We start from the raw sequence: 13,857 nt of genomic DNA, 5'->3' as shown, positions 1-13,857 counted from the left end.
AACAATAAAAATATGGGATCTCATTTAAAATAACAAAGTTAGTGTCATTTCCCAACTAGATGAGAAAATTATTCAGAAATCGTGAGATGTGGTCTGGTGTGATGTAGGTTTCAGAAAAACGTTTTCTTTATCGTGCCAACGTTTCGATCTTTATTGAGATCATCTTCAGGGCTCAAAGGGTTTGTCTTCTGTGTAATTGTGCCATTCTTGCGTGTCGTGATGAGAGTGCCCAACTGGCACCTACATCACACCAGACCGCATCTCACAATTTCTGAATTATCGATTAACGGTTACTAATCACCACACATTTCTAGATGAGAAAGTTATATTAAATCTGTTACCGCAACGCGATTCCTAGCCAAAATTAACTTGGGGATTGTATAAGACCATTTTTTGCTAAAATTAATATTTTTCGAATTAAATGGGTGGCCTATGGAAGTTGATACACCCTGTGTATGAAATCAGAGGATTATTTTTTGTATAGCTAATTAGTAACAAGTTAATTATTAATTGTGTAAAGATTGTTGTATTAAATGCATTAAACAATTAGAATAAGGATATGTAAAAGTTGTATACGGACGCTAGTAACTTTTTTTTGGGAGCCAAAATTTTGACGGTAAGGACTTTCGATCGTATATAACCAGCCGGATACTATTTAATCTATGTAGGGTTCCAATCTTCGTAGAGGTCATGAAATTGCTTTTTTTTATAGTTATTAGTCACTAATCCTAGCAGTCCAACCAGAGGCGACGGGGGTTCGTCGCTCTCTTTCATTAATTTTTAATCCTTTGTACATATGTGTAGAGATTAGTGACCGTTAATCGATAGTTATTCAGATATCGTGAGATGCGGTCGGGTGTGATGTAGGTTTCAGAAAAACATTTTCTTTATCGTGCCAACGTTTCGATCTTTTATTGAGATCATCTTCAGGGCTCAAAGTGTTTGTCTTCTGTGTAATTGTGCCATCCTTGTGTGGGCACTCTCAACACGACACACAAGGATGGCACAATTACACAGAAGACAAACACTTTGAACCCTGAAGATGATCTCAATAAAAGATCGAAACCTTGGCACGATAAAGAAAATGTTTTTCTGAAACCTACATCACACCCGACAGCACCTTTGTACATAGTTTCTGTAAATAGCTGTAATTTAGTTTTAAATATACATAAAAAAAGCAATTTTTGTAAATATTCTCTGTGATCACAAAAGTATCTAAAAGAGATTGCTAGTCAGAAAAAAAATAGTTAGACCTTTAGTCATATGGATTTTTAGCAAGATGTCTGTTTCACCGTCAAAATGGATTATGCTGGCCATGTTCTAAATAGCCTTAAACCCAAAACACTACAATAGTTTTTCATATTAATCGTTTCCTTCATCCTTGGGAAAGCCCTGATGATGGCATTATAAAGTGCCGAAAGCTCGGTGAACCCAGCATTTACTCCTTTTTTCACCGTGTAATGACCTCTAGGAAGCTTGGAACCCTACATAGATTATCTGCAGGTCGATCAACGAACCTCATAACTATGTAAATCTGAAACTAGACTAGTCACCATTGAAAGGGAATTGCTAGCGATATTTTGGACAAATATTTTCGGCCCTACCAGTTTTGCAGAAAATTTCAAATTTTAACTGACCACCGCCCGCCCGTTGCAATGGTTATATTCGATGAGAGAACCAAATTAGAAAATTGGCAGTTGAAACAGGGAGAATTCAACTTTCTAGAGTAGAATTGTTGCAGGACTTTTATGATTTATTTCCCGAGCTGAAAGAAAAAAATCTAAGCGAATTCGAACTAACTGACGCCGATTTGGAACAACCAGTCGACGAATAGTAGATAAATCCGTGATAGTCAACGTTGATCCAGACAAAGCACTGATGGAGACGACGTTACTGTCCACTCAAACATTGACGGCAATATTGTGATCACAGTACCCATAATAGATGAACCTGTTAATAAAAGTATTAATCAAATTATAATAAACGAAGAAGAATTCGTACCAGCTAAATCGAAACTAATTAAGTAATTCAATGATACAAAGACACGAATCCTGGTGCAACTCTCGCGAAATCACTTTCACCAAGACCTAATACAATTTATAAAAACGTGCGTTGTCCCAAAGATTAAAATACAGCTTATACTTCGAAAAGGACAATTATGAAAAATTTTGTTCCACACTTTCTAAATATTTTAAATGTACAGAATCTTCCTAGATAAAAATAAAGAGAGCATCAGATACAATGATATGGTATACCGATGGCTCCAAAACAAACGTAGGAATAGATCGGGCATTTACTGTACAAGCCCAAAACATGAGCAATCAAACTCATTAGGGAAGTACATTTCGGTCTTTCAAGCAGAAATACATAATATATAATAAATAAATAAAAAATCCTCATAAGATCTGATAGCCAAGCAGCTGTTAAAGCACTAGCATGTAAAAGAATTACATCAAAATTAGTCAGTGAATGTATCCAAAATCTCCAAAACCTGGGGAAATACAACAACCTGATATCTTATGCCAGGGCACAAAGGAATTTTGGGTAACGAAAAAGCAGACAGACTGGCCAGAGGAGGATCTGCAAGATCATACACAGGCCCTGAACTTGGGATAACAAAAACGAATGTAGAATCCTTCTGTGCAGAATGGATCCAAACAAAACAAAAGGAGAAGTGGATAAACTCTAGCGGTGCTAGACACAGTAAACATGATGACACAACCCTCATCAAGACTGACAAAATCACTGCTGCAACTGGAGGGCTAAACTCAGAGGAGTGATAGGACTACTAACCGGTCACTGGCATCTGAGAAAACATCATGGGCATATAGAACTATAATGCCATCTGCAGATTATTTAATGAGGAGGAGGAAACAGCTACCCATATCATCTTCAAATGCAAAGCAACAGCTCAATGGAGATTCAACCTAACACACGAAAAAAACATAGGGAATGAAATTTTAGTAGCGACAGTCAATGACCTGATACTTCTAAGGAGAAGGATAGAGTCTATTGCACTGAACTAAGGAACTAGGAAGGTACAATAAGCCAGAAGGCTGCAGTGCCTGGGGCATACAAACCCCACTTCCTAGTATCCTTATAAAAAAAAAGATAAAGATTAATAGACATAGAAACCAAGGAAGGCATTAAGGAGATAACACCAAACTATCATTTAGGAAAAATGAACCTCAGAGTTATAGATGAGGTACTCAAAAGAATTAAAACTCTCTATTATTGGCCAAACCAAAGGAAATTGATGCAAAACCAATATCAATAATTGCAAAAATTGTTTAATTAATAAATACGAAAGACATCTCCTGCAAATGAAATTCAATATAACACCAAGACCTACAAAACTGTTGACATCTGTGTTCGATATTTCCCCAGACACTGCCAATTCACTTTCCAGTTTGCAATAAATGGGTATCATAACTTTTAGTGTATTCTGGACCTCCTTGATTTAAAAAAAACAAACAATATATATATAACGTTTTTATCCCTTCTTTCTTTTTAGTGTTAGGTCTTTTCAAATGTTATTGAAAACAAATTGTCCTCCAAACCACCTCTGCATGTTAAGTGTCACATGCGCACCGGATTTATACAAAATCACCATATTTCCTTTATTTACTAACTTTGGTATTAAAAGACACTCGTGAAATTGAAAATGCATATTAAAAACCTGTCCTCAACTTGCAAATCCCTTGTTCATGTCATTTAACAGATCTTAATCAAGCGTTGTTTCTATATCTGGAAATACAATTTCATTAAACATTTTTCAATTCTGGGCTTCCTCAGACATAATGAATTATCGATCTGTGTTAATTCAGTCAGTTATTTGACAAATAAGTTTATAATTTTATTGCTTCTTTGTGTAATAATGTTACACTTCCTGATACTGGTTTTTTAAGTGGGAAATCCACAGATCTGTTTCTATTTCAGAACTAAATACCTGTTAAACACTTTTAAATAACTTGGCTCTCAAGCTTTATAAGGAATATATCGTATTGTGTCAAACTTAATTTTTCAGAATCCTCCTACTTTACAGAAAAGTATGTCATTCTTCAGGGTTCAAGTTTAGGACCTCCTTTATTTATATTATATAATAATGTTGTCAGATACATATTTAACGATGTCGAATTTCTTCATCATACTGATGACTTACCAAAATTATTGATAGTATGCCTGATATGATCGCTTTACAGCAGAATATAAATCAATTTAATTCCTAGTGCCGAAATAACAACCTAAAAATAAATCCATTAAAATGCAGTGCAATGCGTTATTATCGTATTAATAAAACTGCCGACTCAACATACTCCATTCTCAACCAGCCTTTTTTTTTCAACAAGAACCGGAAAATCCTGTCATAAACAGATACTGTCAGTATACAGGCCTAGTTTTTAATGGCAATAATTTATTTTTGTATTTTTCAAGGTTTTGCCTTGGAGTATTAGTTTTAATTTAATCATAACAATAATTGTCTTAAGTACACAAATTGTGATTGCTTTAAATCAAATAAAACAAAAATGAACTGTTCTGATACACTTGTTATGTGGGAGTGAAGTGTGTGCCTAAGTGATAAAATCGTTTCATCTCAATTTTCAATTGTTATTAATATAACGTTGGCCTTAAAAAGCCAAAGATAAAAATAATCTAATCACCAACAAATTTTAATGAATAAAAATCCAAGTATACCAGAAAACATGCAAAATGCACTTTGGTGCAACCAAAGCACTTCTTACCCATCTGGGGAAAATCAATCATCATCATTGAATGACCATCTGCAAGCATAAATGAATTTGGGAATTCATTTATGCTTGCAGATGGTCATTCAATGATGATGATTGATTTTCCATTACATTTTCATTTTTGTCAAGTGGATTGGTTTTGTCAATATTTCAGTAGTTTTCTGGTCAAATTTGTGGTGTACAGTGGTTTTAATTCCAAATTTGTCGGATTTTGGTACTACGTAGGTAGTGTCTGTTTTTGTGTGTGTTTCTTTATTATTTTGTTCTGTATATGGTGTCATTTTAAATTTAAAATATTTTTTAAAGAAATTCTTATTCAGAGTTCATTTAATTGAAGACGGAAATATGAAAATATCAGTAATTTAATACTGCCTGTGGTCGGTTCAGCAATTGGCTTCAAATTAGCCTTAAAAATATTGGACTTAATTATTTATCAACAATTCAGACCACTGTTGTTGTTTTAAGTCAAATTTGGTATCTTTCTTCAAGGTTGAGTGTAAAATCTTTTGTCAGAAGTTGTACATGTCCTATTGAAGGCAATGTCAATCACTAAAACATGTGAAATATTGTTTTTATAATAATTTTCATAATAATAATTTCTGGACCAAACAATTGGCATCTATATGGCACCTACTATACAATCTGAATCTATTTAGGTGATAAAAATTTTATACATGGCATTATTCCAAGGATTCTGAAATTATGGGGTGCATTTCTGGGGTGGTGAGACATACAATTTAAAAGTGTTAAAAATGCAAAAGAAAGCGGTAAAAATTATGTGTAATGCTAAATATAAATACCACTGTAGACAACTCTTTATGAAACTGAATGTAATGAATATACCTGCCTTATATATATTTTTTAATTTAAAGTTTATAATAGAGAATGTACATGATTTTAAGAAAAGAAGTGAAGTGATAAATCTGAATACAACCTACTGTGATTACCTAGTCATTCCTTTACGTAACAAAAATTAATCTGGTGATAGCCCTGAAGAAGTTTAATTCATTGCCAAATGATATAAATATATAATCTAAAAAATTGTGTAAACTATCACGTGTATAACAAATAAATGTACATTATGACTACAATATTTTCATATTTATTTATAATTTAGAAAATCTACTTTTACAATTTATGGGTATATTTTGCCTTTATTCTTAGAATGTGTTTGATTAAAAATAGGAGATTCAAAAAAAAAGAAAGAATTGAATGAATGCCATTCTACTTTATTTCAATTGACTGAAATTGAGTACTTTCCACTTGATAAAGTGGATAATATTGACTTAAGCATTATATGATATGGGAGGTTTACGGACCAACAAAAAAATCTCCAATGAACTAGAAGAAACCCCATGGTATATGATACAGTTAAAATCCATACACAAAAAATAAATAAAAAATAAAAATAAATAAACCTACAAGACCAGAAGCGTCCGTTTATAATAAGCCACAAATTTGCAATAACTAAATAACATAAATATACCTAACAATTGTGTTTTAGTGTCATTTAATGTTATTAAAAAGATTAAAAACTTATAGAAAACTCCATTAACAAATTTGTGACAATATAATAAACTTCTTAAACATATGCCTAGAATCCAATGTTGTAAATTTAATAATAAATTTTATGAAATGAAAGTGTTTCCAATGGGGTCTCCATTATCCCCAATTTGTGCCGAAATATTCATATATCACTTTGAAAAAATTCTATTCGAATCACGAATTCATTAGATCTGTGCTCATTTGGAAATGCTGTATAGACGATATTTTATGTATATGGTCAAGAACCTGAGATCTAAAAGAATTCCTTCAATTAATTCTTTACACCGTAGTATAAACTTCACAAAGGCAATAAATAAAAAAGAAAGGACTACAAACAATTACAGCTATAGGTAAAAGCAATGGATATCAAGAATTATTTATTGATAGGTTTTAATAAAAAATAATTTAAAAAAAAAATTGTTTAAAGAAACAACAATCGGACTCAGCCACCCCACCATAAATGAATCATTAGGTTTTCGTTGTTTGCCAACCATTGGGAAACTATCAGAAAAAGCAGGTAAAATTCTTAAATGCTAAGTTTATTCAGAACCTAAAGACAAATAATATTAAATAATATATAGAACAAAGCGGCAGAGAAATTAAAACATGAGTTAAAAAACACACCTAAATCGAACAAATTTTCAGAATTTTAAGGACCATCTAAATAAAACAAAGCACAATTTAAATTTAAATATAACAGTGTTACGCAGTACTTAAAGGGCTTAAATAACCGTTAGGGTTGATAGCCATCAGAAAAAAAGTTTTACACAGTTTCAACAAAGGGATTGGTTTAAAAAATTTGAAATAAAAAAATATAAAATTAAACAAGAATATAAATGCATAAATAATAAAATAGATTTAAATTTACCCCCAATTTTACACAACTACTTTAATAATATTCAACATACAAAATAATAACTAGTTTTAAAATCTTTTTCTAATAGTATGTACTGGGATAATATTTAAATGTGTTGTAAGTTGCATTTTTCACGTGTTCAAAATTGAGCGATCAATTTTGTATTTTATGGTTGTGTGTAATAATTAGTATTCCTTCTTAAAAACTATACTATAAACATATTTAAAAAAATTTAATTTAATATAATTAAATTACATAAGTGCAAACAAGGACAACCAAGTGAGGTTAAAAATGGATGAGGTCATAGTTCGTAAGATATATTAGACAGGCTTTACATGAGACGAAACATAATTTTACCAAGATTTTCAAATATTTGGTTGTTTATGAACAACTAATGTACAATTATACAAAATATAACCTTCCTATAATACAATATTACAGCTTATTTTATTTCTTTTTATCTTTTATTGTATATTTATCATAAGATTTTGTCGGATCAAATGGTTCCCAGCGACTGGCAGGAAATATATGTTTGTTCCGTTCATACCAAGATCTATTGAGCAAAGAACAAAAAAAAAGAAAATATATTTATTTAAAGTATATAATAAGAATAAACTCTATTTTTTTACCTTAGCAGAACTTTTCCAGCATGTGAATCTTCTTTTTCAACACTGGCATCGCTCACCATCCTAATATCATCATGAGCATCAAACATAAACAACGGACCACTTTTCCCCCTGGCCTTAAAAAACAAACTATTCTCTATTAATCTAATAATCTATTGTGATCTGTAAAAATGATTTAAAATCAAACATTCACCTTTGTGACAATAAAATCGTAAAAAGTATAGTGTTGTGGCAGAATAAGATCTTCTTTGACATACATAAGCTGATCAGCTGTAACTCCCTTCAATTCAGAAAACTCTCTCCTCAGAGATTCTAAGCACCTCTGAAGAAACTGGTATATTGAATTTCCTAGAGAAATATGTTAAATTATTATAAACAGAACATTTGTAAATGAATAATAGATACCTTTCTTCATTCTAACAGTTCTTCTGTGCCCTGAGCCATCCCAATAGCTGAAAGTTATTTCAATGTCCTCTTCTTTCAATGAACTCTGTTTTGCTGCCCATTCCTAACATTTTTTTATTAAGCTGCTTAATAAATTTTAAAATCGTATCTTAAATGCTGACCTACCTGTCTTAGTTCTTCCCTCAATCTAGTCTCTTGTTCCTCTCGCTCTCTATCTGGAAGAAAGCTCGTGTCTACATCTGGGTTCTTTCGTATCCTTTTAGATGGAATTTCATCGGTGATGTCTGATTTTTCTTTCTTGATTACAGGCTTTTCTTCCTCTTCTTCATCTTCATTGGCATCTTCATCCAATGAGAACGAAAGTGCAAGGATCTGAACAGAATAACTACAAATACATAAAAAGGTACTAAATTTTACAAAATGGCAAAATTAAAATTATATCTAACCATGATTTTAATGCCCTTAATGCTTTATGTATATCAGTAGAAACATTACCCTCACATGAGGGTTTGTTGATTGTTCTTTTTTATTATTTTATTTAATGAATAATACGTCATTATTACTGTTATTGTTACTTACTATTTAAATCAATAAATACAATGAAAATTACTAATTTTCAATATATTTTATTCATTTTTTTCATTGTTAACATTTATTCAGATATTGTAAATATACTTTTTTTTTTTAGTTTTGATGCCCTTATTTTCTCTCTTTGTTTATGGATAGTTTAAGAGGATCATGATGTTTATATTGATTCAGATTTTTTTTAAATAATAATTTCAAAAAAATTATTTGCCTGATGATAAATAACATCAGTGACCAAGGATGATGCATGCTGTTGGCAACATACAATGTTTTTCATCTTACTTTCTTCCCTGCTCATTTAATTTTATTATTTATTTTTATAAAAATAATATACTAAAAACATATAGTTGTAATTGATAATAAATAACTTTAAAATAATAATGTTAAAAACTTTTTAAAAAAATGAAATTATATACTGAAAAATTAAAAAGAACCTGTTTCTTCTGACGATTCTTTTCTGCTTGTTTTTCCTGTAACTGCCTTAGTTGTTCCTGTTCCTTTTCAGCCTGTTTTTGAGCAAGTTTTCTCTCTCTTTCCTTTACGATATTCTCCTGTTTCGCCTTCATCTCATCAAGGGTGACAAGTCCGATAGTTGATGTTTTTAGCTGTTGCTCAACGGCATCATAATGAGCTGCAAATTTATTCTCAATATTTGATATCTTGAGATCTTCTTCTATCTTCTTCTTCCTGAATTCTATCTCCATCTGCGCTTGTTCCCTCTTTTTCAAGAGCTGCATCGCTCGGCCAGCCTCGCTGGCTGCACCTTTGTAGTGTGCCATACCTATAATCATTTTAAAAACATGTTAACTAACTAAAGACTATCAGAAACTTTTTAGTTAGATGTTAGATTTTCCTTAAGTAACACAAATATACAAATGACACTTAATTCCTGCATCTGTATGGACAATAAATGCTAATGCCAAACAAAAGTGGTCACAAATAATTGTTAGAAACCTTACAATATATTATTAGACATCCTTGATGGATTTAGGATTTACTTTGACTTTCAAAGGGGAATTGTTTCCATAGTGATCACAGTGGTTCCTGTCCCTAGAGGACAGCTGCTCTATGATCTAAAAACAGCCCGCAAAATTTATTTTGGGTACAATCCTCTTGCGAGTGGTGAGGAGGAGACAACACATAAATTTAAGAACTCTGTCTAAAATATATAACCCTAGTAGGTACTGAATGCACTGGACAGTACGTCTCTATTGGGCGAGACCGGGCCATCACTCACATCAACCAATAGTCTATCTGCTTAAGTGTCGTCCAAAAATTGCTTGCTCTTGTGAAATTTGGGGGATCAAGGATCGGGATTCAATGTAGTGGGTAGAGTATATATATATTACACAGGGCGGGCGACCAGGACCCGAGGGGTTAAAAGCCTGAGTAGGCCCGTACCCCATCCCTAGAAGGTCCGGGACCTGGTCGGCTCACGAGTCCTGTATAAACCTATTGGACCTATTCACAAACCCCAGGATTGTGGACCATTTTATCCTGGGGAGTGTTTTGGTTATGTCCTCTCCTTCGAAAGTATTAAATCTTTCCCTAGCATACCTATCGCATTCTGCGAGGTAGTGTNGTCAGAGGGTCCTTACCCGTGATCACTATGGTACCATCGTCTGAATATAATTGGCTATAAAAGCCTGAGTTATTCAGAAGCTCTAATAAGCTGTTTACTGTGATTAACCACAATAGAGGAGATAAACATCCTCCTTGTGGACAGCCTCCAGTGACCCTGATTCTCAGAGTACTGTTACCTAAGCACATATTTACCATCCGACCCTCTAGGTATGTTTTCACCCATCCTATGAGGTGTTGGTGAATGTTATATTTATTTAGTGCTGCTATAATGCATGAGGTATCTGCATTATCAAACGCTCCTTGGATATCAAAGAAGCATCCTAAGGTGTACTCATTATTGTATAATGATTTTTCAATCCTTCCTACAAGTGTATGCAGAGCAGTTTCCACTGATCTTCCTGGTAAATAGGCATGCTGATTAGGATGTATCAAGGTATTAATACCACAGTCATGTCTAATATATTTATCTAAAATTTTCTGTGGGTAGAGTAAAACAGCCTTGCGCATAACGGGGCATGAAGTTTCTGAAAAAGCAATGATCCTGAATTGAACTTGCTGACTCAAGAGTAGAGCAACGAATGGTAGCAGAGTATAGTTGTGTATAGGACATTCGATATTTGGTTGTGAAAGTGGAAAACCTAGAACCCCACAAAGGGATAGAATGTTCCAGAGATTGCTGAAAGGCTAGATATTGCAAATCGAATATTTTTGACCATCTTAATAAAGCTGAGTAGGCTAAAATGTTCAGAATTTGCTAACTGGAAAAGCATGATATTCCATCATGACAACGCTCAGTCCCAAGTTTCTTTACGGACTCGGCCGCAATTACGGATCTTTGGTTGAAAGATTTTACTGTATCCACCTTATTCACCAGACATCACACTTTCAAACAATCTATTCCGCTCCTTCCAAAAAGTTTTACAAGATAAATCCTATACCATTAACAAAGACATCAAACCTGGTGTTCTTCAGCAGTAAAAGCAGTGATTTTTTAAAGAAAAATATGATAGATTTTACATCTCCAAGCACGGTAATATGCAATTTTTAAACGGTTTTTTCTCTACCTACACTTTGTTACTGTCAAAATCTGCCTCCTACTAAATGTTTACCAAACTGCTTGGTTAATGTAGATTTTGGGGAATGTAGTTTGCCTGGAATGACTGGTTACCTGGATTTTTTATATTATTTAATAAATAATACTATACTACTTAAGAATAACTTAAGAGGTAGTAGAGGAAGTATGGTCATATCATATATATACAAAAACATACCTTCTGTAGATGTGTTATCAAGAAAAGCTGAAATGCAATCTACTCCCAGGAGAAGTGTCCCTTTTGGTCAGTAAATAAACAAACAATTGAATGGAATTAAATTCAAATTGAACAGAAAGTAGAAACAAAGCTCGTAAGTATTGAGCTTTAAGCCCAGTGAGTCGGTGAGAGGTTTCAATATGTAACCAATTCCCCCACTGGTTTTGTGGTTGCAAAAATTTGAATAGTCTGGCTGTGGGAAAATTATTAGAACAAATGACTAATAAAAGTTAAATGATATCTATTATATCTTAAATCAATCATTTGTTCCAACAGTTGAGCGATAGTAAATTTTAAATGGAATAGAATGCAGCAATAATGGGATTTATGTGAGTTCTGTGTCATCGCTGGACCCTTTCAATCCAACTGATTACCATTTCGTTGTCACAAACCTATTAAATTTAAACATTGAAACATTGAAAGATCTGTTAAGAATTTTAAAAAATTCGTTATTTTATGATGAAACCTAGGGATTAGCAAATTTCACAAAAACTGTTTCATGCTTCTATCTTCAAGGTTTAAAACGATGGAGTTTAATTCATCACGAGGAAGATTTTTTATTACACGAAAAAGTGAATATTACAGATCAAAACTAAAATTGACTTTTTTCTTTTTTGTAAGCAAAATAAAAAATATTCACTAAAGCAGAAGGCCTCTATTGCAACAATTTCTGCTCTCGAAGTGCATTCCATTACTTCTCACACATTACTGATTTATATCAGTTCAAATCTAAACATGCATGTACAAAGTTGATCCGATCACTTCTAACAGCACATCAGCAATTCAAGATTTTGTAATTTACATTAAATTACCGACAGGTCTCGAGATTCACCCACCCAGGGTGTTGACAGTCCGGATTCAGACCTAGGTCTTACCGTCCAGCCACTCGGTTTGGACTCCAGGCTATTTATTTAATTTTTTACAGGTCAAAAACTCATTTCTTAAAAATGAAAAAAAATAAGGAGAAAAATATGGACTACAATGATTATAACTAACTCAACATTAGTAAAGAATGATTATTTGAAGAACGTGAGATGCGGTCTGGTGTGACGTAGGTTTTAGAAAAACATTTTCTTTATCGTGTCAATATTTCTATCTTTATTGAGATCATTTTCAGGGCCTGGGATTTATAAACATTGTTTAAATTTTACAAATACATGTAGGATGTGAAAAAAAATCTAAAATTTTCTAGCATTGTATAAATTCATTTTTTTATCTAAAATTTTCTAGCATTGTATAAATTCATTTTTTTTAATCTAAAATTTTCTATCATTGTATAAATTTATATAAAGCATTTTTTTTTCACATCCTACATGTAGTTGTAAAATTTAAACCATGTTTCTAAATCCCAGGCCCTGAAGATGATCTCAATAAAGATAGAAAAAATGGCACGATAAAGAAAATGTTTTTCTAAAACCTACATCATACCAGACCGCATCTCACAATCTTCAAATAATCATTAACTAACAGTCACTAAACACCAAACATTAATAAAGAATAAAACACTATACTATTCATCAAAGACAAAAACAATAAAATCTTTATAAATAAACAACATAAATATTTAATTAAACACCCTGTCTTAATTAAACACCCTTCATAAAAACAATATATATATCGAAATAATATAATAAAGTATTATAACTACATGCATAGTAAATTTTTACCTTTTTTTAATTAAATACAATTATTATGCTTTAAGTAACTGACATTTTAATGAGGAAACAGAAGTATTAAATAAATCAACAGCATTGCATATGTGTGGTGTTTAGTGACCATTAATTAAATGATTATTTGGAGAGTACAAATGCTTTGAGTCTAAATTTTCTATCGTTGTATAAATTCATTTTTTTCACATCATTTATGTATTTGTATAATATTGGTATATTTAAACAATGTTTATAAATCCCAGGTCCTGAATAAAGATCAAAAAGGCGGCATGATAAAGAAAATGTTTTTCTGAACCTATGTCACACCAGACCGCATCTCACGATCTCCAAATAAGTATTGCATATGTAACAACATTCTATCATTGGGGAGTGTAGTGGAAAATTTGTTCCTTTATATCCAATAAAAATATTTTCTGTTTACGGAGGTGGCAAGAAGGTACATAAAATACTGTAAAAGTACGTTTAGTTGACTGACAGTTATTGCATGATATTTATGACAGACAGAAATCATGGCTAATGTTAACAGTG

General features: G+C 32.2%; 1 protein-coding gene across 1 annotated transcript; it reads right to left on the bottom strand.

The window, feature by feature from the left end:
* Positions 1 to 7,450: 7,450 nt before the first annotated feature.
* Positions 7,451 to 11,952, bottom strand: LOC106673870 (protein FAM50 homolog). Its single transcript, XM_014406231.2, has 7 exons — positions 11,621 to 11,952; positions 9,200 to 9,546; positions 8,346 to 8,552; positions 8,181 to 8,283; positions 7,969 to 8,123; positions 7,779 to 7,891; positions 7,451 to 7,702 (listed from the first exon to the last, which is right to left on the bottom strand). The coding sequence occupies exons 2-7, from the start codon at positions 9,542 to 9,544 to the stop codon at positions 7,597 to 7,599; spliced, it is 1,029 nt and encodes a 342-aa protein (XP_014261717.1). The 5' UTR covers positions 9,545 to 9,546; positions 11,621 to 11,952; the 3' UTR covers positions 7,451 to 7,596.
* Between the last annotated feature and the right edge of the window lie 1,905 nt (positions 11,953 to 13,857).

This window comes from Cimex lectularius, unplaced genomic scaffold (genome assembly GCF_000648675.2).
Source record: "Cimex lectularius strain Harlan isolate CLEC.00 unplaced genomic scaffold, Clec_2.1 scaffold6, whole genome shotgun sequence".
NCBI classification, from domain to species: Eukaryota; Metazoa; Arthropoda; class Insecta; order Hemiptera; family Cimicidae; genus Cimex; species Cimex lectularius.
Note: the sequence above shows the minus strand (reverse complement) of the source record. Positions and strands in the feature narration are given on the sequence as shown.

Coding starts and splice junctions, on each gene's coding strand:
- LOC106673870 (XM_014406231.2), bottom strand. CDS start 9,544: ATGGCACACTACAAAGGTGCAGCCAGCGAGGCTGGCCGAGCGATGCAG. Junction 7,892..7,968: donor ACGATTTTATTGTCACAAAG/GTGAATGTTTGA, acceptor TTGTTTTTTAAG/GCCAGGGGGAAAAGTGGTCC. Junction 7,703..7,778: donor GCTGGAAAAGTTCTGCTAAG/GTAAAAAAATAG, acceptor TTTGCTCAATAG/ATCTTGGTATGAACGGAACA.